Source organism: Hemicordylus capensis, chromosome 14 (assembly GCF_027244095.1).
Source record: "Hemicordylus capensis ecotype Gifberg chromosome 14, rHemCap1.1.pri, whole genome shotgun sequence".
NCBI lineage: Eukaryota > Metazoa > Chordata > Lepidosauria > Squamata > Cordylidae > Hemicordylus > Hemicordylus capensis.
In genome coordinates, this window is record NC_069670.1 from 3083317 (window position 1) to 3110210 (window position 26894).

Consider the following 26894-nt stretch of genomic DNA (forward strand, 5'->3'; position numbering starts at 1 on the left):
TGGGACAACATGCCATGGTGGACACTTAGGGGTCTCCACCACCCCCATCCCCCCATGGGTATTTTCTTCCCTTATTTATCCCTCCCTCCGCTATCTCCCCTGTGTAGAATTGTAGAGTGCAATCTCAGGCAGAGACCTGTCCTCCTTTGCAAAGTGTCATATGTACAGTTAGCACTATACAAAGAATCACTGTCTGACATTGGGCAATCACAGAGTTCTCTCATTTTCTGAAGTATAAAAAATAAATTTTAAAAATAAGATTGGAAGTTTTGTGCACTCTGCTTTTTGAAACCCTAATCCCTTTCCTAACAGGCATCTCCCCGACCCCCAACACAATTTGGGCCCACCTACAAGCCCATAAATATTATACTTATTATTATAAATATTTATATACTGCTTTTCAACAAAAATGTTCTTATAGTGATTTACAGAGAAGAAAACATTTAACGGTTATTAATCTGTGAAGCTTGTTTCCTTGAAACCAACAACCCACAAATGGAAATGTTTTATTTGGGTTTCTTAATTTCATTTATTTGGGTTTCTTAATTTCATTTCAGTATTGGGGGAAAAACAACCTTTGGGAGGGAAAATGATGCATTTAAAGTAGGAGGCTGCATGTCTTAACATCACACCAGAGGATCCAATCTATGCTGTTCACATCAATTTATCAATCTCAGGTCATTTCCAGATTGTCTGCCAGGGCACCCAACTGTCCAATGAGAAACAAATTATAGGGATGTGCAAAAAGTTTCAACGTCAAAACAACCTGTTTCGAGCTCAAAACCGAACACCCTTTAAATAAAGAGCCTGTTTTGAGCTTTCTGGCATTGGCTTCTAGTTGGCTTGTGATCTCCTTGCTTCTTGGTTGGCTTGTTGTTATACAAATCAAGTGTTGGCATGGGCAACTGTGCCCCCATTGGCTGGGGATGAGGGGGGGACATAAAGGGAGGGGATTTCAAAATGTATTTGAAGGGACTGGGAGGCACCAAGAGCCCTTATACTGTGCCTGCCTCTCTTGATGAAGAGGATACAACAGGAGAGGAGAATGGAAAGGTTTGATTTTGTGGTTTTATTTTCTCAGCACTGAGTATAGTATGCTGTGCTATTGCTACTATAACCACCTGGTTTTGCCGGATCTCAGAATGACAAAGGCAGAATTTGGGTGCCTGCCTTCCTTGAGTTGTGATTCATTTTGTTTGTGAGATAGTATTGTGGCGAGAAATGAACACTGGCAGGTACATGCACGAGTGATATTTTTTGGTGAGAGCTGTGATGAGCTCCATGTCTGACCTTGAGACTAACTTGTGCTTCACTCACTGCTTTGGTCTGCTCTGCAATCTGCGGGGTGTACTCAGTCAAAATGTGGCTTAAGTTGCTCTCGTTGAGCTTATGGCTATGCTTGCTGCTAAGAGAGCAGCAGCTTGTGCCAGTGCAGTGGATTCTGGGTCAGTGATTCTTTTCTGGCCATTTCTGGACTGTGTCTGAAATGTGTGTTCTGTGTTGGGAGGTAGAGATTCCCTTTTACTGTGTTCCTCTGCAATGCTTTTCAAGGCAGGATTGTAAAGCTCATTGCACTCTGAGTGCAGCTTGTTCTGGCCATAGGGAACAAACTTGAAACACTCCATTGTTCCCCATGGGTAGCTCCTAGGGTCACCAAAATGGGTCATGTGGTCAGGCATGATACTACCAAACAGCCCACAAAAGAAATGGGCAACTGGGTGATTTTTTAACAGCCCCCCCCCATTTTTTAACTTTCCCCCCATAACCCCCATAAAACCTTTTGGGGGAAAGATTAAACATGTGTTAAAAACATGTGTTGAGTTTCCCCATTGTTTGCTATGGCCCAAACACTCAAAACGTTTCGAGTTTGTTTCATCAAAACAGCCAGCTCGACTGCTGTTCCTGACGAAACCTTTTGGCTGTTTGCGTTTCTTTTTGAGCTTGAAACAGAACGCAAAATTTGTTTTGTGCACATCCCTAATAAATTAATGAAGTAGTTAAAGGCTCCTGGAAGCTCAAGGCATTGACCCCATCGAGGGAGACTCCTCACTGGGTGTCTGAATGAGCCAATGCTCAGGCATTGCCTCCTATCAGTCAGCTTCCACTGCAGGAAGGCAATTTCCCTGTAGGGATGCATCAGTTCTGAAGCACTGGCCAAGCAAATGTTGTGCCTCCATCTTAAATATATAGTGGCAACTTTTAAATATGTCCTCCACCCCAACATGTGCTTTTTGAAACATCAGTACGGAAATAATTCGGAAAGGAAGTTTGTCCCATTGCCAGAACTGCATTGCCCTCTAGTGGCAGGGAGGACGTAGCGCAGAATTGTGTTTCCCTGCCTTGCTGATGGACAACCTCCCAGCGTTCATGACAAGTTCCTACTAATTATGTCTGCCCCAAATTTGATAGCAAGGCCTCACAGCAATTGGCAGAGAGAGGGTGAGGAGGGGCTTTGATATTTTGCCTCTAGTGCCCTGGACTTGTTGGAGGCTTTGCCTTCACGTCTGACGTGGAGACATTTCTCACCGAAAAGGGCTACATAGAACCATGGGGAGTGGATGGAACCTAAACCAAGGCTACCCAAGTGCAAAACACAGTCCCCTCCGTTCTTCACAATAAGCCAAGACCTACATTTTTGGTGGCCACCATGGCGTAGGAGTAGAACCCCAGGTGGGAAGACTAACGATGCCCAGTGCCTACCCTCCAGTCGGGATGCCTCCGGGTGTATCAACAGGTGTTGACTGGTTCACACCTGGCTGAGACAGCACTCACCTGGTGGATGGCAGTTCAGTACGGCCGGTTGGCATCTTTGGGCCGCTTGAGCTGGACCTTGAGCCGCTTCATGCCAATCTGGAAGCCGTTCATGGCCTGGATGGCAGCCTGAGCGCTGGCGGGATTGTCAAAACTCACGAATCCTGCAGGAGGGAGAGAGATGGAGAAGAGGGTGGGGGGGACGAGCACCTGCTGGGACCTCACAGTCCACAGGCGGGGGGGGTTCCCCCATGTGTAAGGGCTTATAATTCGATGGACCACATGCACAAATGTGGAATCAAAGGTGGGATTCAGCAAGAGGGGGTCTTTGAAAGCGGCCGATTATATTTTGCACAAAGCAGGGCATTTTTGCAATTTTCAGAAATCTGGTGGGCAAAATAAAGGCTTGAGACAGTGGAGCCCAACCTGGGGCTGTCCAGATGTTGCTGAACCACAACTCAAAAATTGTAAGTGGGGCTGCTGAGAGTTGTAGTTTAGCACCATCTGGAAGACCCCCAGTTGGGAACTGCTGCTCTAGAGGAACAGCTGGTTTAGCCTGGTGGGGGAAGTGAGTTGGACACAGAGCCAGGGGTTATGTAAACCACTTGTGGAATTCTCTGCCACGAGATGTGGTGACAGCCAACAAGCTGGATGGCTTTAAGAGGGGTTTGGACAACTTCATGGAGGAGAGGTCTATCAAGGGCTACTAGTCGGAGGGCTATGGGCCACCTCCAGCCTCAGAGGCAGGATGCCTCTGAGTCCCAGTTGCAGGGGAGCAACAGCAGGAGGGAGGGCCTGCCCTCAACTCCTGCCTGTGGGCTTCTCAGAGGCATCTGGTGGGCCACTGTGCGAAACAGGACGCTGGACTAGATGGGCCTCCTTGGGCCTGATCCAGTAGGGCTGTTCTTACGTTCTTATCTGTCTTTTGTCCTGGAAAGCCCTTTGGGAATTGGAGCTTCAACTATTACCTCTGAAGAAGTTCTCTTCTAGTGAACACTGCCCTCTAGTGGCAGCACGGGGGGGAGGCTGGCCAAGGAATCTCTGGTTGTGGGCATAAGAGATTAGTAGATCTTTTTATACTAGGCGATATATCAATCCAATCAATCAATCAATCAATCAATCAATAGTCCCTTTGCCCTGCAAGCCACTGGGAATCCAAGTAGAGCTTCTGAAGACACTGGTTGCAGAACGAGGGGCTGAGGGTTCAAATCCCCGCTGGAGTGTTTGGGCAAGAAGTGGGCTCGGCGTTCAATAATAATAGCAGTTCTTAGTTCAGCTGCTGCCCTGCCTCAATTTAAATAAATAAATAAATAACTGGTGGTTTCCAGAGTTTTGAGCTCTATGCATTTGGCCTCAAGGAAGCTACACAGCCCCAAGCGAGGGACCCGCCAGAGAAGGGGGCCGGTTGAGACGGCATCTTGCCCAAGGCTGCCCATGTGGCAGGGACCCATCACCCAGTAACAAGCAACCATGTCGGTACTGGTTACTAGGCAGAGCCAGGGAAGCGCACCGGCGGAGATTTGAGCTCAGGAATCTTCGCTGGCCTGCAGGAGGCCACACTGGCGGGGCCAGCAATCTCCACTGCACCAATGCAGCCAATGGGAGCAGCTCCAGGTGGAGCGGCCTTGGAAGGGTCAATTCCAGCCTTCCAACGGCACCCAGAAGACCTTGGAAGCTTTGAGCCCGCCCCCTGCCCTGACAGGTGGACGCTGGGACTGTGGGATCCATGCACGATGCAGGCATCGCCCGTGGCCTCCCTGGGGAGTTTTGCTCCTCTGTAGAGCCTTCGGTGAGGCTGCCAGGAATCCAGAAGATTTCCTGCTGAAATAAGAGCCTCCCCATCTGACAACTTTTAAATAGTCCTTCAAGACTTGTCTCTTCACCTAAGCTTTTGGACTGTGGTTCTAAATTGTTTTTAAGGTTTTTATTTTCTGTGTTTTAACTTGTTTTATATTGTTGTAAACTGCCCAGAGAGGGAGGTTTGGGGTGGTAAATAAGTAAATATTGTTGACCCCTGGGCTCCTGTTCAGGAGGTGTCATCCTAGGCCCATGGGAGAGGAATATGGTGCAAGGTTCACTAGAACGGTCTCTCTGCACTAACCCTGTTGAACATCAGTCAGGCAGGGGGATGCTGCTGTTCAATTCAATGGCGTTTTGTGCAGGGGAACTTTTGAGTGGATCGTGGGGGGTGGTCTTCAGCTCCAGGACACGAGGCCTGTAAGGGGCAGAGATCCACCCCCTCTTTCAGCCGTACATCCCTACCGAAACATTTGCTTTGATTAGTGGCCCGATCGACAAAGACTTTGGCAGAGATTACGTTCCCGAAGGGGAGGAACATCTGCAAGATCTCTGAGTCCGTAAACTCCTGCGGCAGGTGGTAAATGAAGATGTTACAGCCTTCGGGACCTGGAAAAGAATGGAGAGTTGTGGGAGGAGGCCAGGGGATGTGAGAGAAGACAGAGACAGAGACAGAGACAGAGAGACAGAAATGGTGGGTTGAGAATATGCCGGAACTTAAGCATGGGTCCAGCCTGTGCAAGAAATTAAAGGGTTTGAAAACCCTCCCTCCTCTGGGCTGTAAGATGAACCGCTAAACCAGACTCTAACCGTGCAAGCCTGGAACATATGAATGGGAAGGGTGTAGGTCATTAGCAGCAGATGGTGACAAGCTCTCCACAGGCCAATCACATTAATTAGTGACCTATGACACAAATTTGTAATGGCTCAAGTCACTGAATTGCAGTCTGATGACCGGAGGCTATCTAGCCAAAACTGTGGAATCTGCAGAGAGCAGATTAGGAGGAAAAGCATCCCCTTAAGGTGAATAGGCAGGCATAGTAGAAGATATACCAGACCATAAAGAAGAACCATTATTTACTTGTAGATTTAAGTTGGGCTTGTCTAGGTCGTACTGCTTAGATTCACCCATGGCTGCTTAGAGTAAGAAGAACCTGAGGCATCTGTGTGAAACAGGATGCCGGACTAGATGGGCCTTGAGCTTGATCTGGCAAGTCTGGCCCTTGTATTCTCAAGCAGGTCCTCCTGTTCCAGAGCGCTCTAGAAACCCAGCACAGCCTAGAACCTGCAGTCAGCCTAGCACCTGAACCCTTGCCTGTGGGCTTCCCTGAAGCATCTATGTCATTTCCTACTAGGGGCACTGTGGATCTTATAAGCACATACACAGAAAAATCTTAATCCCATAGACAATTTTGTTAAAAAAAATCTTCAGTCTTTTACTACATGCAACACTTTATATGTTGTTTATGCTACTGAATCACTCTGTCAACAGCTATATATAAGTAAGGCAACCAGAAGTCTTAATAACAACAACAAAACAAGTTGGGGAACACAAACAACTGTTGCTACTCCCTACTTCTCAAATGGGAACAATTTGGCCACTCCCTATAGGGTTGTCTGCCAGTAAAGTGAACAAAATGTGACAAAATAATGGCTTAAAAATGGAAAGTATAGGGATATGAATGGGACAAATTTTTCAACCAAAGTTCCCAAAGCAGCTTACATAGATATAAATACATAAATAAAATGGCTCCCTGTCCCCAAAGATCTCACAATCTAAAGAAGAGACATAAGACAGACGTTGTGCTGGGGTTGGAGAGGGCCGGTTGCTCTCCCCCTGCTAAATAAAAGAGAGTCAGCACTTTAAAAATGTGTCTCTTCGCACAACAATAGCCAGTAGATTTTTATTTATTTAATCTGGGGGTATTTTTGCAGTTTTCAGAAACCTGGCAGAGAAAAACCAGGGCTGAAATTAGAGAACGGATAAGAATAGCCAGGAGATTTTTCTTGGCTTTTTTACGCACATCTACACCGATGAGGGGAGTGCAGCTTCAATGTGTTGTGAGTCTCACAGCATGCTGAGTGTGGGGCACAAAGTTGAGAGTATTTCAGGAACCTGGCCCGCCAAATCCTGGCTGAAATTAGGAACAGGAAGAGCCAGGAGATGTTTCCTTGGGGGTAGTTAAGCACCTCCAAGAAGTGGGCTACTCTCCATTTCGGGGGTTGAGACAGCACCGCTCAGGCTGGGCTTACCTTCCCGCTGCTGCTGCTGCTGGGGAGGAGGTTGCTGGGTGATGATAGCGGCTGGTTGCTGAGGGAAGGCTGGGCTCACCAGGCCGTAGGCAGCGGGGTAGGCAGCTGTGGGGAGAAACAGGAATGACTGAAGGCCAAGCAGTGGCAGAGTTGCCCAGGCCCCCTGGAATTCCGGGTTTCACCCGGATTCTAAGCTTCTCGCCCAGATTGCTTAGCACAACCAGATTTGCCTGGATTTCAGCTTTCTTTTTTTTCTTTTTTTTAAAAAGCTAAGCTCCAGCCCTTGCAGGAGCGGAGTTATGGAGGAAAACGTGCAGTCACACTTCTGCTCAAAAATGCTATGCAAATTAGGCACCTGGATTTGAAAGAAAGAAAGAAAAAAAAATATATATATATATGCAAAATTTCATAATATGCAAATTAGGCACCCAGATTTGGGAAGCCAGCATGCGGCAACCCTAAGCAGTGGTTGTTGGCTGCAGTGATGAACTCCGGGCCCCTGGGGGTTGCCCAGGCAACAGGGCCTGGGCAAGGGAGTGAACACTCTACAAGATGGCCTTGGAGAGACCGCGAGGGGCAGGCCTTTTAGGCCGGAGGTACCCGGACTGGGGTCCCCAGTGTTGGACTCCCAACTCCAGGCCATTGTGCCTGGGGAGGATGGGAGTTGTAGTCCAAAGTTGGGGGGGGGGGTTCCCCAAGTTTGAGAGCCTCTAGCCTAGGCAATGGGGCACGGAAGAAGAGAAGGAACAACCCTGGGTATGACCCAAGCAGCAGAGTGAAGCCAGGGGATGCACAAGAGGCCAACTACTCTCAGGTAGCCCACCAAGCAGCAACTGCTAGGCTGACTCACCCAGCCTGCTGCGGCCACCAGCGTCCCGCCCTCGCCCACCTACCTGTATAGTGCTGCATCCCAGCGTAGGCCTGCTGCAACGGGTCCACAGGGGCGGCCGGGCTCTGTGCTGTGGCAAGGGGAGAAGGGGAAATGGCACACACCCATGAGGAGACCGGCCCCCATCATTGAACATGTGCCAAGTTTCTGCAGCAGCTGATGCTTGGACACGGAACCATTCAAAATAATTAATCTTGGGGAAGGGCTGCATCTGTGGAATGTCCTCCTGAGAAATGATCCGGTATGGACTCGATCATTTAGGTGTCAAAGGGAGGCCATAAGAACATCAGAACAGCCCTGGTGGATCAGGCCCAAGGAGGCCCATCTAGTCCAGCATCCTGTTTCACACAGTGGCCCACCAGATACCTATGGGGAGCCTACAGACTCAGAGCTGAGGGCCTGCCCTCTCCCCTGCTGTTGCTCCCCTGCAGCTGGTGTTGAGAGGCATCTTGCCTTTGAGGCTGGAGGTGGCCTATAGCCACCAGAGTAGTAGCCATGGATAGACCTGTCCTCCACGCATTTATCTAAACCCCTCTTAAAGCCATCCAGGCTGCTGGCTGCCTGCAAGTCTTGTGGCAGAGAATTCCATAGGTTGATTATGCGTTCTGTGAAATCTTCCTTTTGTCAGTCCTAAGTTTCTTGGCAATCAGTTTCACGGGATGACCCCTGGTTCTAGTAGTGATATGCAAGAGGGAGAAAAATTTGTATGTCTCAAATTTTCCCACACCATGCATGATTTTATAGACCATCTTCCTCTCTCTCTTGGGCGACATCATTATGTCATTATGACAACTTTGTAAGGAATTAACTGTTTGAGACTCCTCTCTTTAGTATTTGCTGCTGATGTGCTTAAGTTTATCAAGAGCAATTCAACCACAATTCATAATTTATTTTCAAATGTTTTGTAAGAACTTAAGAAGATGCCTGCTGGATTCAAAGGAAAGTCCACCTACTCCAGCTTCTTATCTCCAACACGAGCCAAGCAGATGCTTCTAGGACACAAAAGCACTCTCCTGTTCTTGATCCCCATTTAAAGGTAAGGTAAAGTGTGCCGTCAAGTCAATTTCAACTCCTGGCGCCCACAGAGCCCTGTGGTTCTCTTTGGTAGAATACAGGAGGGGTATACCATTGCCTCCTCCTTCACAGTATGAGATGATGCCTTTCAGCATCTTCCTATATCGCTGCTGCCCGATATAGTACCAGTGGGGATTCGAACTGGCAACTTTCTGCTTGTTAGTCAAACATTTTCCCACTGCACCACTTAAGATTACTGGTATTTAGAGGTACACTGCCTCTAAATCTAGAGGTGCCAGATTTAGATTTCTATTTCTATTTAGAAATCTAGATTCAGATTTCTATTGTGGACAGTCTCCTCCATAAAGCTGTCTAAACTCCGACTGTGAAATTAGTCCATCAGTCAGGTTCTTTCTGGGGACAGGACAACGCACTTAACTTTGGCAAGGTTGCTATAAAACTTGACAAAAATCTGGAACAAGCCCTATAACCCAAATCTGCAGCAAGTATATGTCACTGAGAAAATTCATATAGTGCCAAGATATCGGATGCCCAGGGAAAAGAGCCTGAATAATATTGATCCATTATGGAGAGCCACACAAAATATTTTCAGAAAAGCTACAAATAGTCCTGATGGCCAGAAACCAGCCTAGGGAGGTAGCTTTGGGCACAACCAATTTTAAAAGAACTGCACTGGCTGCCGATAGGTTAGAGCTGGTTATTACCTATAAAGTCCTTAATGGGTTGGGTCCAGGGTACTAAGAGAGCGTCTCCTTTGTCATGAACTCTGCTGCCTATTAAGATCATCTGGGAAGGACCGGTTATGGTTGCCACCGGCTCATTTGGTGGCTGGGCCTTCTCGGGGCTTTGGAATATGCTCCCTGTCACAATAAGAGCATCTCCATTTGATTGCTTTTAGGAAGACCCTCAAGGCACACCCGTTTTCTCAGGGTTTTAACTGAAATTTATTTTAAACTGTTCAATTGTTTTTATCCTATGAAATTGTTTCAATGTTTTATTCTGTGGAATTGTTTTAATTGTTTTTACTCTGTTTTACATTTGTTGTTTTAAATTTTGTACACCGCCATAGGAACAGAGGAAGGTGCCATCTACTGAGTCAGACCATTGGTCTATCTAGCTCAGTATTGTCTGCACAGACTGGCAGCGGCTTCTCCAAGGTTGCAGACAGGAATCTTTCTCAGCCCTGTCTTGGAGATGCTGCCAGGGAGGGAACTTGAAACCTTCTGCTCTTCCCAGAGTGGCCCCATCCCCTAAGAGGGGGAATATCTTACAGTGCTCACACTTCTAGTCTCCCTTTCATATGCAACCAGGGCAGACTCTGCTTAGCTAAGGGGACAAGTCATGCTTGCTACCACAAGGCCAGCTCTCCTCTAGAGAAGGCCTGCTCAACTTTGGCCCCCAGCTGTTTTTGGACTACAACTCCCATAATCCCCAGCCACAGTGGCCAATAGCCAGGGATTATGGGAGTTGTAGGCCAACATCTGCAGGAGGGCCGAAGTTGAGCAGCCCTAGCACAAACATCAGGCTGTATATAAATATGATAAACAAACAAACAGATACCTGGATATGGGTGGACACCATTGGTGTAGATGGCCTCAGAGGCAGGCTGTCCCGTGCTCTGCGTGGGGACGGGGCTGTACCCATTGACGCTGAGGGTGGCCGGGATGGCAGACACTGGTGTGGCAGCAATAGTGGGCGGCGTGCTGGTACCTTGTGAGGAGGGAGGAAATGATGGGTGAGAGATAGGATGGCCATTAAACTCCCACCAGGCCCTGAGGGCGTGTCCCCCCATCACAATGGTCTGTAGACTTTGTCCCTCCACGACACAAGTCTTTACATCTGGGTCAACGTCTTGTTTGGCTTAACAATACCGCCTGAGTGAAGAAGAGTTCTGGAGAACTCAAAAGCTTGCTCGGCCCAGGTGCCATTTTAGTTATCACTTGGGATATGTTTCAACTTTTCAACAGAAAACGTTCCCGAAGCAGCAAAAAGGAATTTGAAGAGAGCCCCCTCTCCCAAAATGGGCTTGCCGTTCACAAAGAAACACCAGAGAGGCCCCAGCAACAGCCACTAGAAGGGAGGCCATGCTGGGCCGAAGAGGGGCAGTTGCTCTCCCCTTGCTAAAGAGAAGAGAGCCGCCATTTTGAGATGGCACCTCTTGGCCCAGTGAGCAGGGAGGGACTCTCATACTGTCTGCGAAAAGAGGGCCTCAAGACGGTGCCCTGCCCCTAAGGGTTCATAAATCAAAACAGAAACACCAGCAACCATCACCGGGGAGTGGGGGTGCTCTGTGGGGCTGAATAGGGGCAGTAGCAAGAGACGAGAGAATGGCCATTTTGAGAAAGTGTCCCGTGGACCAGCGAGGGGGAGGCAATTAACGAGGCCGGCCTTTGCCTGAGGGAGCAACTCGTGGATTATTCATGCAGCAGCACCTGTCCACTCTGCTTTTCCAGAGGAAAAAGTTCCCGAAGCATTTATCACAGCAAAGGGAATGAGAAGATGGCCCCCGCCCCAACCCCAAGTGGGTCCCAGTCTCGAAAAGAAATGCCACTGTGCTCAGCTGAATGGGGATGGTTGCTTCCCCCCACCTCGCTCAGACGGAAGGGAGCCGCCATCTTGAAAGGGCACCTCTCGGCCCCACCAGCGGAGCTTACCTGAGGAGGGCGTGATGGGGGTGGCGATGAGGCCGTTGGGGTTGATGGTGGCCATTTGCTGCATCTGGACGGCGGCCATCGTCGCCATGGGGTTGAGGTAGGCGGAGTGCGCAGCAACCAGCGCTGCCTGCTGCTGCATTAGCTAGAGCGGGGAGGACGGTGGAAAGACGTCAGGTACGGCGCCCTCAGACTCCCGACAGCCGCACCGGTCTGGCCCTACGGCCACGGTGCGCCCGTGTCGTGCTGAATGAAGTGCTCGTGTCGTGCTGAAGGACGTGCTGAATTCTCAGCACTTTCTTTAGTTATGTCGACGGATGTATAGACCGCCCCCAAACCTTATGGCTCTTTATGGCTCTTCCCACCCAACTAGAGTTCCCCGCGGGAAATAACGTTGACAGTGAAAGTGGCATGGAAATGGATAGAAAGGAACGGGAGGGGGAAGGACCACGGCGACGAGGAGAGGAGGACAACCAGGAACGGCATGAAGAGTTATGCTTAGGACTACTGAGATTTGTCTGCTGCTTTCCAACAGACATTTCCAAAGTGGTTTGCATAGATAAATGTATTTAAACTACTTGCGTCTCTGGGCGGTTTACAGTTAAATAAGATGGTTCCCTATCCCCAAAGGGCTTGCAGTCTAAAAAGAAACACAAGGTAGACACCAGCGGCAGTCACTGGAGGGATGCTGTGCTGGGGCTAGACAGGGTCAGTTGCTTTCTCCCTGCTAAAAGAGAGCCAGCATGGTGTAGTGGTTAGAGTGCTGGACTAGGACCGGGGAGACCCGAGTTCAAATCCCCATTCAGCCATAATACTAGCTGGGTGACTCTGGGCCAGTCACTTCTCTCTCAGCCTAGCCTACTTCACAGGGTTGTTGTGAAAGAGAATCTTAAGTATGTAGTACTCTGGGCTCCTTGGAGGAAGAGCAGGATATAAATGTAATAATAATAATAAATGTAAGAGAATCACTGCTTGGAAAGGGGCCTCTTTGCTCCGTTAGGAAGGGTGTATCCAGGAAAATGTGTCCCTGCACGTTTCAAGGCTTCAGGGGCAAATCTCCAGCATACAAAGCTGCTCAAACTTCTGATGACTGCCATTCCTGAACCATCCCTGGGTTTCCTTCTGTGCTCCTTGTCGTGGTGCCTCCTGAATTCTCACAAGCAGCAGGCGACAGTGTCAACCTTTGTCTAGAGCAGGCCTGCTTAGCTTCGGCACTCCTGCAGATGTTGGCCTACAACTCCCATAATCCCTGGCTATTGGCCTCTGTGGCTGGGGATTATGGGAATTGTAGTCCAAAAACAGATGGCGGGGCCTAAGTTGAGCAGGCCTGGTCTAGACTGTACCACTTCAGGCTACAGGTGGTGGCTCATCCAATCGAACACTCCTACATAAAACAAACAGGCCATGATCATAGAAAACTAGTGTGTCAGGGAAAGAGAGCTTAGCCTTCTTCCTGATGTACTCGTTTTCTGTGTACAGGGATCTTGATTTCCTTATTTTTTTAAATAGAAGGAGAGCACCCAATTGTGTGAGTCCCCATTTGCATTCCACAGTGATCCGGTCCAGATCAATGGTCCCTTTTCCTGAGCCGCAAGGTCCAGCCTGGTTTGCTTTTAAGTGGGAGACAACATGTGAGCACTGTAAGATACTCCCCTTTGGAGGTGAGGCCATCGCTCAGTAGTCGAGCAGATGCCTGCTTGCATGTAGGGATGTGCACGGAACTGGGTGGGGGAAGTTCAAAGGCGGGGAGGGGAAGTCTGACTCCAAGGGCAGGGAGGCTGCACATATCCCTCCCTCTGCTTTCCCCCAGCATACCTCCCTGCCACCGTTTCCTCTTTATGATGATGATGATGACATTTATATCCCACTCTTCCTCCAAGGAGCCCAGAGCGGTGTACTGCATACTTAAGTTTCTCTTTCACAACAACCCTGTAAAGTAGGCGAGGCTGAGAGAGAAGTGACTGGCCCAGAGTCACCCAGCTAGTATCAAGGCTGGATGGGGATTGGAACTCGGGTCTCCCCGAACCAGGAAGTACCCAGCACCGCCTGACGTACACGCGCTAGGTACTTCCTGATACTTCTGGCCAAAGAGGAAATGGGGCGGCAGCGAGGTATGCTGGGGGAAAGTGGACGGAGGGATAAGTGCACCCTCCCCTGCCCTTAGAGTCAGACCCGCCCCCTGCCTTCAAACCAGTTCGGACGGCCTTAAAAGGGCCTCCAAACAGGTTCGTGCACCTCCCTGCTTGCATGCAGAAGCTCCCAGATCCCCTCCTTGGCTTCTCCAAGATAGGGCTGAGAGAGAGACTCCTGCCTGCAACCTTGGAGAAACCGCTGCCAGTCTGGGTAGACAATCCTGAGCTAGATGCCCCAACGGTTGGACTCAGTATAAGGCAGCTTCCTATGCAGGCCAGTTTCCTCACCTGATGTTTGTGATAACTAGGCCTGCGACAGGGGTGCCTGAAATCTCAATGGACACCTTACTCCCACCCAAAACACAGCCAAGTCCTCTCTCCCGCCCTCCTGGCCCAAGGCGAGATCCTCACTGCTTGGGTATAGGCGCTGTACGCCCCGAACTGCAATGCGATGGGGCTGAACATGCCCAGCTGGTTGGCCACTTGCTGCATGCGCCGGAGACCTCTTTCCTTTTCCGTGTCCGCGAATTTCACCACGAGGCTCGAGGAGGCGCCCTGGGGGAGCAGGGAAAGAATTGGGGGCAAAGCCAATTATTTTTGGAGCAAGGAATCATGGCTTTGCTATGCATGTGTTAAAGCGGATATTATTTGAGAAGGGACCTTCCTTCCTGCGTATGCAAGAGGAAGTGGAGGAGGCATTCCCGCCTATCTGTGTGAGAGAAGGGGAATACCTCTCTTACCATGCCATCCAAAAGTTTTAGAAGTACTCGTAAGTCATTCTTTTTAAAACACTAGTGTTTAATTAATCAGGGAGAACAGTTTTGAGTTGATTAAATGCATTTAAAGAGAATAATATAACCAATAACTCCGTTAAACATTTCCGTCCTATTTTTAACTGTTTTGGAAATGTACAGCCAGGGAATATTTTGGACAAACACTGTTGGGGAGGTGCCATGGCAGGCGCTGGCCACCAAGGGGCAGCAGAGTGCAAGGAAAGGTCTCCTTTTTTCTAAGGGTGGAGTGTCAAAATTTAGGATGGGTGGGCGTCAGGAGGTTTGGGGCAAGGTTAAATCCTATCTCCGCCCCCCCCTCCACCCCCAGGCCCTGAGCCCAGAGGACTCACCGGCAACGTGCGACTGCCGTGCAACGTGTTGATGGCTGCCTGCGCTTCTGCGTGTGTCTGGAACTTCACAAAGGCACAGCCTAATGGGAAAAGACAGAAAGACAAGTCCATCGGGCAGATGGGAGGGCGTTCCTGTGAGCTTAGAACCGAGACAGATTCCGATTTCTATATTACGGCCACTGGCCAGGAAATAAAAAGACACAAAGCAGCAAGGTACAAAACATCTAGAAATACAAATTCAAAAGAGTATACAAATAAAATAGGTGGATATAGTCAATAGATGAGCGACCTGCTAGGCCCCATCACATGACAGCCGGGTCCTTATTGGACCGGACTGTTGCATACTAAAAGTGGGGTGGGTGGGTGGCATTTTGAATTATGCAAAAGCAACCAAAAAAACCCACCCTCCCTGCATGTAGAAAACTAGTACAACATGGGAAAGTGTTGCAGTGTACCCTGCCCTTATAAATGCTAAATTTTTGCATATAAGGTTTTGGGGTTCTTTTCTCCATCCTGAAATAGTACAGTCCTGGAAGGACTCTAGCCTGTGACTTTTCCAAATGCATAGAGTTAAACCATGCGTACCTGCCCACAGCAACTTGAAGGAAAGAATTAGCATGCAGTGGTCCATCTAGCAAAGTTCTGCGGTTCTTGCCTAACCCCTTACCCAAAGATAAATCCCAAGCGAGGCATAGAGGCAGGGCCCATTCCTATTTTCTATCTATCTATCTCCCCGTTTTCTAAGGGTGCATAAATAACACACAGCATTTGAGTGCTTTGATGCACTTTCACCAGATCTTCTTCAAATTATCCTCTTCCTTCCTAGACTAGAACAAACCAACTCTGCACGTTTTGTGTCTATGTACAGCTCCGATTGGCTTGAATCTGTGGCATCGTGAACCCACCTCATTATCCCTGGAGCATTTTTTTCAATTATTTTAAAGCTGATTCTGCTTTATTTTATTTTAAGCAGGCAAACTTATACTCGGCCAGTGGTGGATTAATGGAGAGGCAGAGTAGGCATTTGCCTAGGGCGGCAAAATTTGAGGAGCGGCAAATTTTGCCACCCCACTGTGGGTGGTTGCAGCAATGGTGGTGGGGAGAAAGTCCCCCCTTTTACCTTAAAAAAATGTTGCTGTGTGGTGGCGGCTATGGGTGGTGTGTGTGTGTGTGTGTGACTGTGCTCTCTGCCGTGCAGCCTGTTTTTGGCCTCCCCCCATGTGTGGAGGAAGCCGAAAACGGGCTGCACAGCAGAGAGGCCGGTGCAGTCACTTGGGAGGAGTCGGGGAGCTGGAAGGAGCTTTCTGCCCCCCCCCTGCTGTGCAGTGGTGTTCTTTAGAGAGGAAAAGGGGAAAATTTCCTCCCCCCCCACCACAGCTGCCATGGCACAATGGTGTTTTGTGGGGTTTTTTTAAGGTTAAAAGGTGGCAAAAAGCTTAATCTGCACCTGTTCTCACCTTAATAAATGGAAAGGCAGCACTCTAAAAATAAAAAGAGGCAAACAATCCAGCTAAAACAGGGCGGGCGGCCAACACAATTGGCTGAATCAGTGTTGGATTTGCATACTGGTACATCTGTCACCTGCATTCCAGATTATTATTATTATTATTACATTTATATCCCGCTCTTCCTCCAAGGAGCCCAGAGCGGTGTACTACATACTTGAGTTTCCTTTCACAACAACCCTGTGAAGTAGGTGAGGCTGAGAGAGAAGTGACTGGCCGAGTCACCCAGCAAGTCTCATGGCTGAATGGGGATTTGAACTCGGGTCTCCCCGGTCCTAGTCCAGCACTCTAACCACTAAGGAAGTCTGGTTCTTCCCACTGGTGGGGGGGGGGAGGGCGGGGAGGCGTGCTGTGACTTTTTATCTCTTCATATGCCTGTAAGTATAGATGCCCCACGGAGTTCATATAACAATGCCCCTTAGAGCTGCCCCGAGGTCTTTGCAGCCCAGTGTCTCTCTGGGACAACCTGTCAATGGTGAAAGGGTCCAAGCCCATGTTAAATTTATATCACAGAACGCCCAACCATCGACCCACTCAGAGAGAGATCCTTTCATTTCACGAGGGGTGCTTCTTATATTCCTGCTGCGATTCAACTTCTTGTGGCTCAAGTCTATCCACAGCTTATGTATGGCGCCGAATCGGGCCCCTTTGGCAACTTTTCACCTGGGGAGTCTATACAAACAAAATTCCTCAGATCTTCAGGTGGGAAGCAGGAGTCTTTACTCTGGAATCGGGTTACTGGCGATGCAGTCTTTTAATTTTGGTTAAAACGGAGTTCTCCCAAGTGGGCCTGGCCCCTCTCACATGGGTCGAGCGGAGGGTTAAAATAAAATTACAACTTTACAGGCTCCCACGGGAAGAACCTATCCGGTTGGGACTCGATCAAGCGACGAAGGTCCTTAAACAGCGTATCCTCGATACTGAATTACAAGCTGAAGCTGCCAAAATACCAAGAGGCCTGTGTATAGGTAATCAGCTTGTTAATTTGAAACCTGCTGGTTATTTAGGCGATATAACATTCCCTCAATTTAGACGTGCATTATCTCTTGCGCGTCTTAACGCTCTCCCAACTGCTGTACTTGAGGGGAAGTTTAAGGGGATTCCATATTCTTTGCGCCAATGCCCTTGTGGCTCCGATGCTATTGAGTCCACCGCCCATGTCATTTTACATTGTGACCTTTACAGGGATATTTTGATTAAATCTTATTTCACCTTTTCTGAAGTTTTTTCCTGGCCACTCGGATGAATTTTATCTTGATCTATTGCTGCCCAATTTTAATGTTATGAGTACTAATTCGGTGGCCAGGTTTTGCTATATTTTCTGTAAATCTTGTACTTTTTAAAAAATGATGTTCTTTTGTTCTGGCCGATGACCGAAATAAAGTGATTCTGATTCTGGTGAAAGGGGAAGCACCACCGCCCACTTAAGCTCACCTTTGCTGGTGCCATCGGGCCCGCGGAGTACCGTGCACTCGTCGATACTGCCAAAGGGCTCAAACATTTTCCGGACGTCCTCGTCTGTCTGTTGCTTACCCAGCATCCCCACAAACAGCTTCCTGTCTTCTGGAGAAGCAGACAGGAAGTTGCTCAGATAAAGGATATTCCAGCAAAGCTTACCGCCTTTCCCTGAATTGTGGACATTTCCACCCCAAAATGTTGGCCCACCCCAAAAATACGTTTCTAGAAAAGCCATTGTTGGTACCCTGAATGTGCATGTTTTACTTAAAAACGCTGCCAGTTTTATGCTCAAATGCAAAACGAAAACAGTAAAAAATGGGGTGTGGTGGTGGTGCTGTTCAGGGAGAGGATGGAGGTAGAGCATCTGCTTGGCATGCAGAAGGCCCCAGGTTCAGTCCTTGGCAGCATCTCCAGGGAGGGCTGAGAGAGACTCCCGCCTGAAACCTTGGGGAGCTGCTGCCAGTCAGTGTAGACAAAACTAAGCCAGCGGGGCCCATGGTATAAGGCAGCTTCCTAGACTTCCTAGGAATGACCTGCTAGGGGAATTAACCCTGCCCAGAATCTGAAGCCTCGTTCTTACTGGTACAGTTTGGTATGTTCCCAAATGTCCCAGGGAGGAGAGCTTAGGGTTAACATGTCCCCCGAAATTCCAGGTTTCACCCAGATTTTAAGCATCTCACCCAGATGCTAAAAACCCTAACCCACCCAGATTCACCCAGATTTCAGCTTTCTTTCTTTCTTTCTTTCTTTCTTTCTTTCTTTCTTTCTTTCTTTCTTTCTTTCAGATTTGGAAAGCCAGAAGATGGCAACCCTAGAGAGCTGGTCTTGTGGTAGCTGATCTCAGACAAGCACGACTTGACCCTTTTACTAAGCAGGGTCCACCCTGGTTGCATAGGAATGGGAGACTAGATGTGTGAGCATATAAAGAGATACTCTCCTTAAGGGATGTGGCCACTCTGAGAAGAGCACCTGCTGGCTTGCATGTGGAAGGTTCCAAGTTCCCTCCCGGGCAGCATCTCCAAGATCGGGCCGAGAGAGACTCCTGCCTGCAAACTTGGAGAGGCTGCTGCCAGCCTGTGTAGACAATACTGAGCTAGATGGACCACGGGTCTGACTCAGCACATGGCAGCTCCCTCTGTTCCCAAACATAATGTGGTGGCAGTACCTCCTCTGCTTTCACTGTCTGCTGGTTTCACCTGGATGGGTCGGTTCATCTGAAAGAAGAGAGGGATAGAAAACAGACAATGAGAAAAAGGGAAACTCAACCCCAACATTGCTCCACTAAGAAAGACTACGGACAGCCAATGAACAAAATCCGAGTTGAGGAATTGTGTTAGTTTCCACTAAGCAAACAGAGCAGTTTAGAAAAATAAACAGGACGGATATTTAGATACTGCTTTTCAACAACAGTTCCCAAAGTGGTTTACATAGCTATAAATAAATAAAACGGCTCCCTGTCCCCAAAGGGCTCACAACCTTCAAAAGAAACATAAGATAGACCCCAGCCACAGCCACTGGAGGGATGCTGTGCTGGGGATGGATAGGGCCGGTTGCTCTCCCCCTGCTCCATATAGAGAATCGCCACTTTTAGAAGGTGCCTCGGAAGTTCAGCACCGGTCACCTCTGTCGCCCGCACCTTTCCCAAGAAGCCCCGCTCAGCCGTGGGAGGGTTAAGGCCCATCGGAAAGCACTCTCCCCTGCTTGGAGGATTAGAAAAGCAAGATTATCTCACAGCAGGCAGCTGGGGCCCGTTTCTGGAAAGGCATTTGTAATCATATTAAAGGAACGCAGCCCCTCCAGGGGATGGAGGGGCCCTCAAAATGCCCCGCTGCCAAGGAGGGGGAGAAAGGAGGAGCAGACTTTTGCCAGGCTCTGGTAGGTCACAGGGTCCCGCCACGCCGGCCTCCCCTGCATGGAACAACTGCACGGCACCGTTGGGTGATGGGCAGAGTGCGGGAGAACGGTTCTCCTGCACTCTGTCCCAATTTTCCGGGGACAGTCTGGATTTTCAGGTGCCTCTCCCTGGAAAATCTTCTTTGTTGGCTTTTGAGAATGCCTCAGCATTTTTGTTAGGGCGAGCTACTAATGTTGCGGTTCTCTAGGCTTCGGTGCCCGTCCCAGAGAACTTATAGAAATTAAAACTCGGGGCAGGTGGCTGATTTTCGACCACGCATGCGCATCATATGGGGATGGGGCCATAGTCCAGTGTTAGAGCATCTGTATGTTCGCGTGCCAAAGGTCCCAGGTTCAGTTCCCGGCAGCAGCTCCAGGTAGGGCTGGGAGAGGCTGCTGCTTGAAACCTTGGAGCGTCGCTGCCAGTCAGTGTAGACAATCCTGAGCTAGATGGACCAAGGGTCTGACTCAGTATGAAGCAGTTCTATGTTCAATGCACGCGCATAGATGCCAAGACCCCACATGTGCACAGTCACGTCCTGCAGCTGCTGAGGAATCTTTGAAACTGCCGAGAATGGGTTAACGCGTTTCTTCTCAGTTTATCGTCAGCAAAATCGACTTTTAACTCAACCGAGGCCGAATGCAGCTTGGAACAGACGGAGTAATGTGACGGTGTGGAGGGGCCCAGATGCTCATCCTTGTCTTGAGAACGGAGGGGTAACATGCACATCTCCATCTGTGAAATGTCACAGGACATGCACTGCCTGGACCGACGGCCCCCAACTCAATTTCTCCGTCAGGTGTGGCACAAGGACAGTTACCACCACTGAGAGGGACTAAACCAAATTCCAGTTCAGCCAAGACAGAGAGGCTGGGCAGAGGACCTCAGCCATGGGGATATGGTGGATACCCTGGTTCTGGATGGGGTTCAGGCTCCCCCAATGCAGCAGGGCCTCTGTTCCGGGGCACTCCTTGCCACTGGAACAGCGCCGCTTGCATTTTGATCTGATCTTTTAAAAACTCAACATAATATATTTATGCATGGCTCTTCTATAAAATATATCAGAAGTGGTTTGCACTAAAGTAATATTCTTAAGTACATGTAACTGAGTTAAGTGCATACGCTCCATTTCACTTCCTTTCCTTTGTTTCCTCCCTCGGCTCTGTGTCAGATTTTTAGACTGCAAGCCCTTTGGGCAGGGACCAGCCCCTCTTACAGAAATAAACACATATTCTTCTCCTGCATACTCCATCTCTCTCCTTGCCTCTCCTTTGTCGATTACAGATATTAAGCCCCTCAGGACAGAGACCTATCTGGCTGTACCTTGAGGAGAGTCACACGGATGGCACTATACAATTACTCATACTATAAAGTCATCCATAACACACAATAGCCAAAGCATACCAATAACGCACAATAAAATAACCATAACATGGTAGCCACAAATGACCATTTTAAAACCCGTTTTTAAAGCGTTCCCAATTTTTGTAGGCTCTGGTAACCTCTGAACTTGACTACTGCAATGAGCGTACGTGGGGCGGCCCTGGGAAACCATTTGGAAATCTCAACGGATCCAGAATGCAGCCGCTCAACTTTTATCAGGAGCTGGCCGCAGAGTTCGTGCACTTCAGAGCCTTTGCCGTCTCCTTCACAGATTACTGGTTGGCTTCCGGGCCAAACGCAAGGTGAAATGTCCCCTCATGGAAGTGGTGTGGTTGTCTGGCTAAGAGCCTTTTTGAGTTACAGGCACTCATTTTATGACTGGCTCCATTTTGCCTTCTTTCTTTGTAAAAAAGCTTTCGCTTTCTTTGTGCACTCTATGCCATTTTATTATTAATGAATAAGAATTATCATTATGTATGCAGTGTCATCCTTGAGCATGTATATTATTCTTACTCCATCGTTTCTAAGGGTTGTAAACGTCTACGGGAGTATAGCAACATTAAAAAGCAGGATACAAAGTAAAAAATGAAATCTGGGTGGGGTGGGGGTGAGGGACGGCTTCAGCCTTCAAAACCCAAAACGGCCTGGGTGTGGGATATCTTAGGGGAGGTCTTCTCCCATAAATACCTGGGAATGAAAATTAAACAGTAAAATGTTCACAGAATTTCAGAGTGGGAAGGGACCCCAGAGGACCCTCTGCAACACCCCTGTCCAGTCCCTACGTTTCCCCCCCAAATGAAATCTTGTAGCAAGTGACTCTGGACTAAAAATCAGGTGTTTTCGATAGCAACTGTGAATTACGGAACTCCCTCCTGAGGGAAATCTTCCAAGTGTGTTTTTGCTGGGATTTGCAGGCAGTTTGTCAAATATTGTCTTTTCTCTGCGGACACTGAGTTTATAGAGCATTCTGCGCTCATTAGCTGCTGTTACGATGTCTGTGGTGTTGTTGGGGTTTTTTTAAAATGATGTCTTTAGAACACTGTGTACAGTTCTGGTAAAGCTGCCATGACAAGGATTTTTACAGAACTGGACAAAATGCAGTTAAAGGCAACTTAAAGAATAGTGGGTTAGATCAGCTTCCCCGGGAGGAACGGCTAAAGCAGCTGGGGCTTGCGAGTTTTAAAAAAAAGATGACAAAGGAAAGATGGGATAGAAATTGATAGAATTACACATGGTGTGGAGAGAGAGTGAACAGAAAGAAGTTTTTTCCCCTCCCTCCCTCACCTCATAGGAGAACTCTGGGCCATCCAATGAGACTGGTGTGAGATTCAGGACAAATCATCATGTCCTCAGCTATGATTTCGCACAGACCATAACTGGTTTATGGAACTCACTAACACAAGATGTGGTGACTGGAGATGTCGAGGTCTATTAACAGGGATGGCTGATGATGGCAAAATGGAACCTCTTGTTTTAGAAGCAGTCTACCTTAAGTGGCGCAGCGGGGAAATGCTTGACTAACAAGCAGAAGGTTGCCGGTTTGAATCCCCGCTGGTACTATATCGGGCAGCAGCGATCTAGGAAGATGCTGAAAGGCATCATCACATCATGCGCGGGAGGAGGCAATGGTCAACCCCTCCTATAGTCTACCAAAAAAAACTACAGGGCTCTGTGGACGCCATGAGTCGACTCCGACTCAACGGCACACTTTATTGGTTCTAAAAATACAATGAAATCAGTATTAAAGGGTGTCGCACACCCCAGCTGCAAAGCACCGCTTGGGGAATAAACAAATCCAACCTTATTCTGCGTGCCTTACAATCTTTGCAAACACATCTGGAATTACGCAACTTTAGGGCAATTCTGCACCATAATCTCATGGGTTTTTAAGTGCCAAGGCTTCCTTCCCAAAGGAATCCTGGGAAGGGTAGCTGGACGATGATCCTGAGAATTCTCAGAAAATGGCAATTCCCAGGGTTCCTTGCAGCGAGCAAATGGCCGTTTTAATCCCGTTTATGTCTGTAGTGTGGATACATCTTTACGCACAGTGGTTAATCTCTCCGCTAAGGGGCGATGAGGCTAGGCCTCTTTCCATCTCTGTACCCCTTTTCAGATATTTTCTTTCTACATCCCCCATCGTTATAACGGTAACCAGCCTTCCCAAATTGTGGGAGGGGGAGATAATCTCCCACCGCGTGATCCCTTTGACCTCTGGCGGGGGGGGGGGGACGCAAAGGATTCCTGTTGTGCGATCAGTGTAATGAACGCTCTGCTAATTGACTCGCCGGTCGATTACTGTCGCTAATGTACTGTGTACGGGCCTCAGTCGATCAATCAGGGACAGCCCACGGCAAACGGGCTGGGGTGGGGGTTGGGGCGTACAGTACGGCAGGGAAAACCCAGCAAGGGCGGCAGATTTTGTACCCCACACCCCTTGGGCTCTGCTCAGACGGGAACGTCTCCCTTGCTGGGCTCAAGCCGAGTGAGATTTGATTCCGGTGTTCAATACTCCATTTCAGATCTCCAACAGAATGAGACTACAATTAGAGGAAGAGCGGTGGTTTTGTGCTAAGCAGGGTCTACCCTGGTCTGCATTCGGATGTCTACATGTGAGCACAGTCAGATATTCCCCTTAGGGGGTGGGGTGCTCTGGAAAGGGCACCTGCCTGCTTGCATGCAAAAGGGCTCCAGGTTCCCTCCCTCGCAACACCTCCAAGATAGGGCTGAGAGAGACTCCTGCCTGCAACCTCGGAGAAGCCGCTGCCAGTCTGTGAAGACAATACTGAGCTAGATGGACCAAGGGTCTGACTTGATACAGGGCAGCCTCTTATGTTCCTATGAGTGTTGCAGAACTGCAAGCATGTAGAACATCTCATTTTTTGGGAGGAGAGCTAGTCTTGTGGATGCAAGCAGGAGTTGTCCCCTTTGCTAAGCAGGGTCCACCCTGGTTTGAATTTGGATGGGAGCCTCCATGTGTGAGCACTGGAAGATATTCCCCTCAGGGGATGAATCCGCTCTGGGAAGAGCAGAAGGTTCCAAGCTCCCTCCCTGGCAGCATCCCCAGATAGGGCTGAAAGAGACTCCTGCCTGCAACCTTGCAGAAGCCGCTGCCAGTCTGGGTAGACGATACTGAGCTAGACGGACCAAGGGTCTGACTCGGCAGAAAGCAGCTTCCTGTGTTCCTATGTACAATTCCCTTACAGTTCTTCACGTTTCAAGGCAGGCCTGCCTCCGATCACATGCAGCACTTTCCCCTGCTGCCCCCACAGAAGTAGGAGGCCCTTTCAAGGTGGATGAGGAGGGGGAACAAGAACGGTAAGATCGGAGGCCCTGGGTCTGAAGGGCGCCCTTTTGGCTTTTGAAATTATCTTTCCCCCTTTCAAACAGAACAAATGTGTGACTCCAGACCCTAGAGCAGGGCTGCACGGCTTTGGGCCTCCAGCTGTTGCTGGACTACAACTCCCATCACCCCCCGGCCATGGGGGCTGACAGTCAGGGATGATGGGAGTTGTAGTCCAAGCACAGCTGCAGGGTTGAAGTTGTGCAGCTCTGCTGAAGAGGAAGGTTACATTGAGTATATAAACGGTATATATTAATGTAATACACATATAATAATTATAAACATACCTTAGATTAACAGAACATATAATAGGTGGTACATTAGTCAGTCAGTCTCTCTCTCTCACGCACACACCCCTTGCTGTGATCTCTATTTATGGACATTCAAATTGCAGATGGGGAAGCTGTCAGTGACAGACTTTTGACACACCGTGCCACTTCCGTGAAAGGAAGAAAATAACCAGAGAAAAAGGCCAATTCCATGCTAGGGACCATAGAACATAGGGACATAGGAAGCTGCCATATACTGAGTCAGACCATTGGTCTATCTAGCTCAGTATTGTCTACCCAGACTGGCAGCCACTTCTCCAAGGTTGCAGGCAGGAGTCTCTCTCCCAGCCCTGTCTCGTTGGAGATGCTGCCAGGGAGGGAACTTGGAACCTAGATGCTCTTCCCAGAGCGGCTCCATCCCCTATGGGGAAGAGAACATCTTACAGTGCTCACACAAGTCTCCCATTCATATGCAAACCAGGGCAGACCCTGCTTAGCTAAAGGGACAGCTTGCAACCACAAGGCCAGCTCTCCTCTCCCTGAGGAGGAGATTGAAAATAAAACTGCTAATATTATGCCCTGAAACAAAACGATGGTGCAGCCACATCTGGAGTACTGCGTACCGTTCTGGTCGCCGTATCTTAAGGAGGACATTGTAGAACTGGGAAAGGTGTCGAAGAGGGCAACCCAGATGATCGGGGGGGGGGGCCTGGAGCACCTTCCTGATGAGGAAGTGACTAAGCTACAATTGACTTATGGGTCACCTCAGAGGCAGGATGCCTCTGAATCTGTTGCAGGGGAGCAACAGCAAGAGAGAGGGCACGGCCTCACCCCCCTGCTTGCAGGGCTTCTCGGAGGCATCTGCTGGGCCACTGTGCGGAACAGGAGGCTGAACTAGATGGGCCTCCTCGGGCCTGATCCGGCAGGGCTGTTCTGAGGTTCTTATGAGAAGGAGAGGGAGGGGGCTGTACATTTTTGTGGGCGATGGAGGAGACCCTGAGGGTTGCTCATCAGGATGGGAGGCCTGGTGAGGAGTGGGAGTTCGAGTGAGAGAAAGGCCAGGTCTAAAACCTGTTTCAGGAAGGGTAGGGTGGTTCGCGGAGGCAGAGGGGCAGAGCGGAGGAAATCTCTCACTGCATCGTCGTCGTGTTGGGTCCTGTGGGTTGCACCTCAGCCACCCCATGGGCTAGCATGGGGGGTTTTGCATGATAAGGGGCTGTGGACCCAACGGGGGGATGCAGGGATGCTGAAGAGGCAACACGGTTGTGGGGCTTCGCCAGCCAACAACTTGGTGGCAAGAACGTTCTAGAACTTGGCCGGCCAGGCAGCCGTCAGATGGCTGGAAGGCATTCAAGGATGCTTCAGACCTTGTGAGGCCTTCTTCTTCTGAGCAGGATGTGGGGACTGCCTTGTCCTCAAATCCCGGGGCTGCCCAAGAGTCCTGCTTACAAAAGAAACAGGAGGATCCTTTTAACCTCTCCATCCAAATCTGTGTGGGGAGAGGGGATGCCTGATTCTCCATTCTGGGAGGCTCCAACCCCTCATTTGGCAGGGATGGTGGGGCAGAGGCTCAGAGAGGGCAGGATTTCCAGTGGGGGGGGGAAGAACCCCCACCCCACCCCAAGTCACCCCCGAAGGCTCTGTGAGGGGCTTGAGAGCCAGTTGCCATGGCGCCCAGGCCCTGTATCTTCCCTGCACATCTCCTCCCTCTTTTGCTTCTTGTTGCCAGGTTATCTCCCGTTGCCACAGCAACCGGTGCAGCGGAGGGGACCAGTTTCCCTTCGTGACTTCCCTCTTATTCCCCTCCCCGTAAAGCACACCACTCCCAATTTATTTGATTATTCTCCTTTCTTCCCCCCTTCATTTTACAAAGCCAGCCACCCCCCGCCCCCCGGCTAAAAAAATAATAATAGAGAGACGGCCTCATCCCAAAGATTTAGAAAGAGATCAGCCGGCAGGTCCTTTCAAGGACGGCAGGGAAGGAAGAGCAAAGGAGGCAAAGCAGGCCAGAGAAAAGAAATTCCTCTTGGGGGTCGATTCACCGAAGGCTCGCAAGATTCTCTCTCCCTAAAAAAAGATGTGGTGTGTGTCCCGGTGAGGGTTAAAGGCCTTGCCTTACACTGGCTCCGTGGCCCTAGCAAGAAGCTTTGGATTTGCTATCCTTACAATTAACTCTAGCCACCGAACGGCACAGCTGGGAAATGGCTTGACTAGCAAGCCAGAGGTTGCCGGTTCGAATCCCCGCTGGGATGTCCCCCAGACTATGGGAAACGCCTATATTGGGCAGCAGCGATCTAGGAAGATGCTGAAAGGCATCCTCTCATCCTGCGCGGGAGGGGGCAATGGGAAACCCCTCCTGTATTCTACCAAAGATAACCGCAGGGCTCTGTGGGCGCCAGGAGTCGACACCGACT

The 26894-nt window shown here is 49.4% G+C and overlaps 1 protein-coding gene across 7 annotated transcripts in view; it reads right to left on the bottom strand.

Moving 5' to 3' along the window:
• Positions 1 to 26894, bottom strand: part of CELF3 (CUGBP Elav-like family member 3) — a 73289-nt gene that overhangs the window by 11250 nt on the left and 35145 nt on the right. For all 7 annotated transcript variants that reach the window (XR_008312148.1, XM_053277400.1, XM_053277405.1 and 4 more), the window contains 10 exons: positions 18760 to 18808; positions 17571 to 17699; positions 14632 to 14711; positions 13920 to 14063; positions 11380 to 11521; positions 10286 to 10435; positions 7695 to 7760; positions 6802 to 6906; positions 5014 to 5157; positions 2773 to 2915 (listed from right to left, as the gene is read on the bottom strand). Coding sequence is in view for 6 of the 7 variants with exons in the window: in XM_053277400.1 (XP_053133375.1) it covers positions 2788 to 2915; positions 5014 to 5157; positions 6802 to 6906; positions 7695 to 7760; positions 10286 to 10435; positions 11380 to 11521; positions 13920 to 14063; positions 14632 to 14711; positions 17571 to 17699; positions 18760 to 18808 (1137 nt within the window). In the remaining variant the exon portion in view is untranslated. The remainder of the gene's footprint in view (positions 1 to 2772; positions 2916 to 5013; positions 5158 to 6801; positions 6907 to 7694; positions 7761 to 10285; positions 10436 to 11379; positions 11522 to 13919; positions 14064 to 14631; positions 14712 to 17570; positions 17700 to 18759; positions 18809 to 26894) is intronic.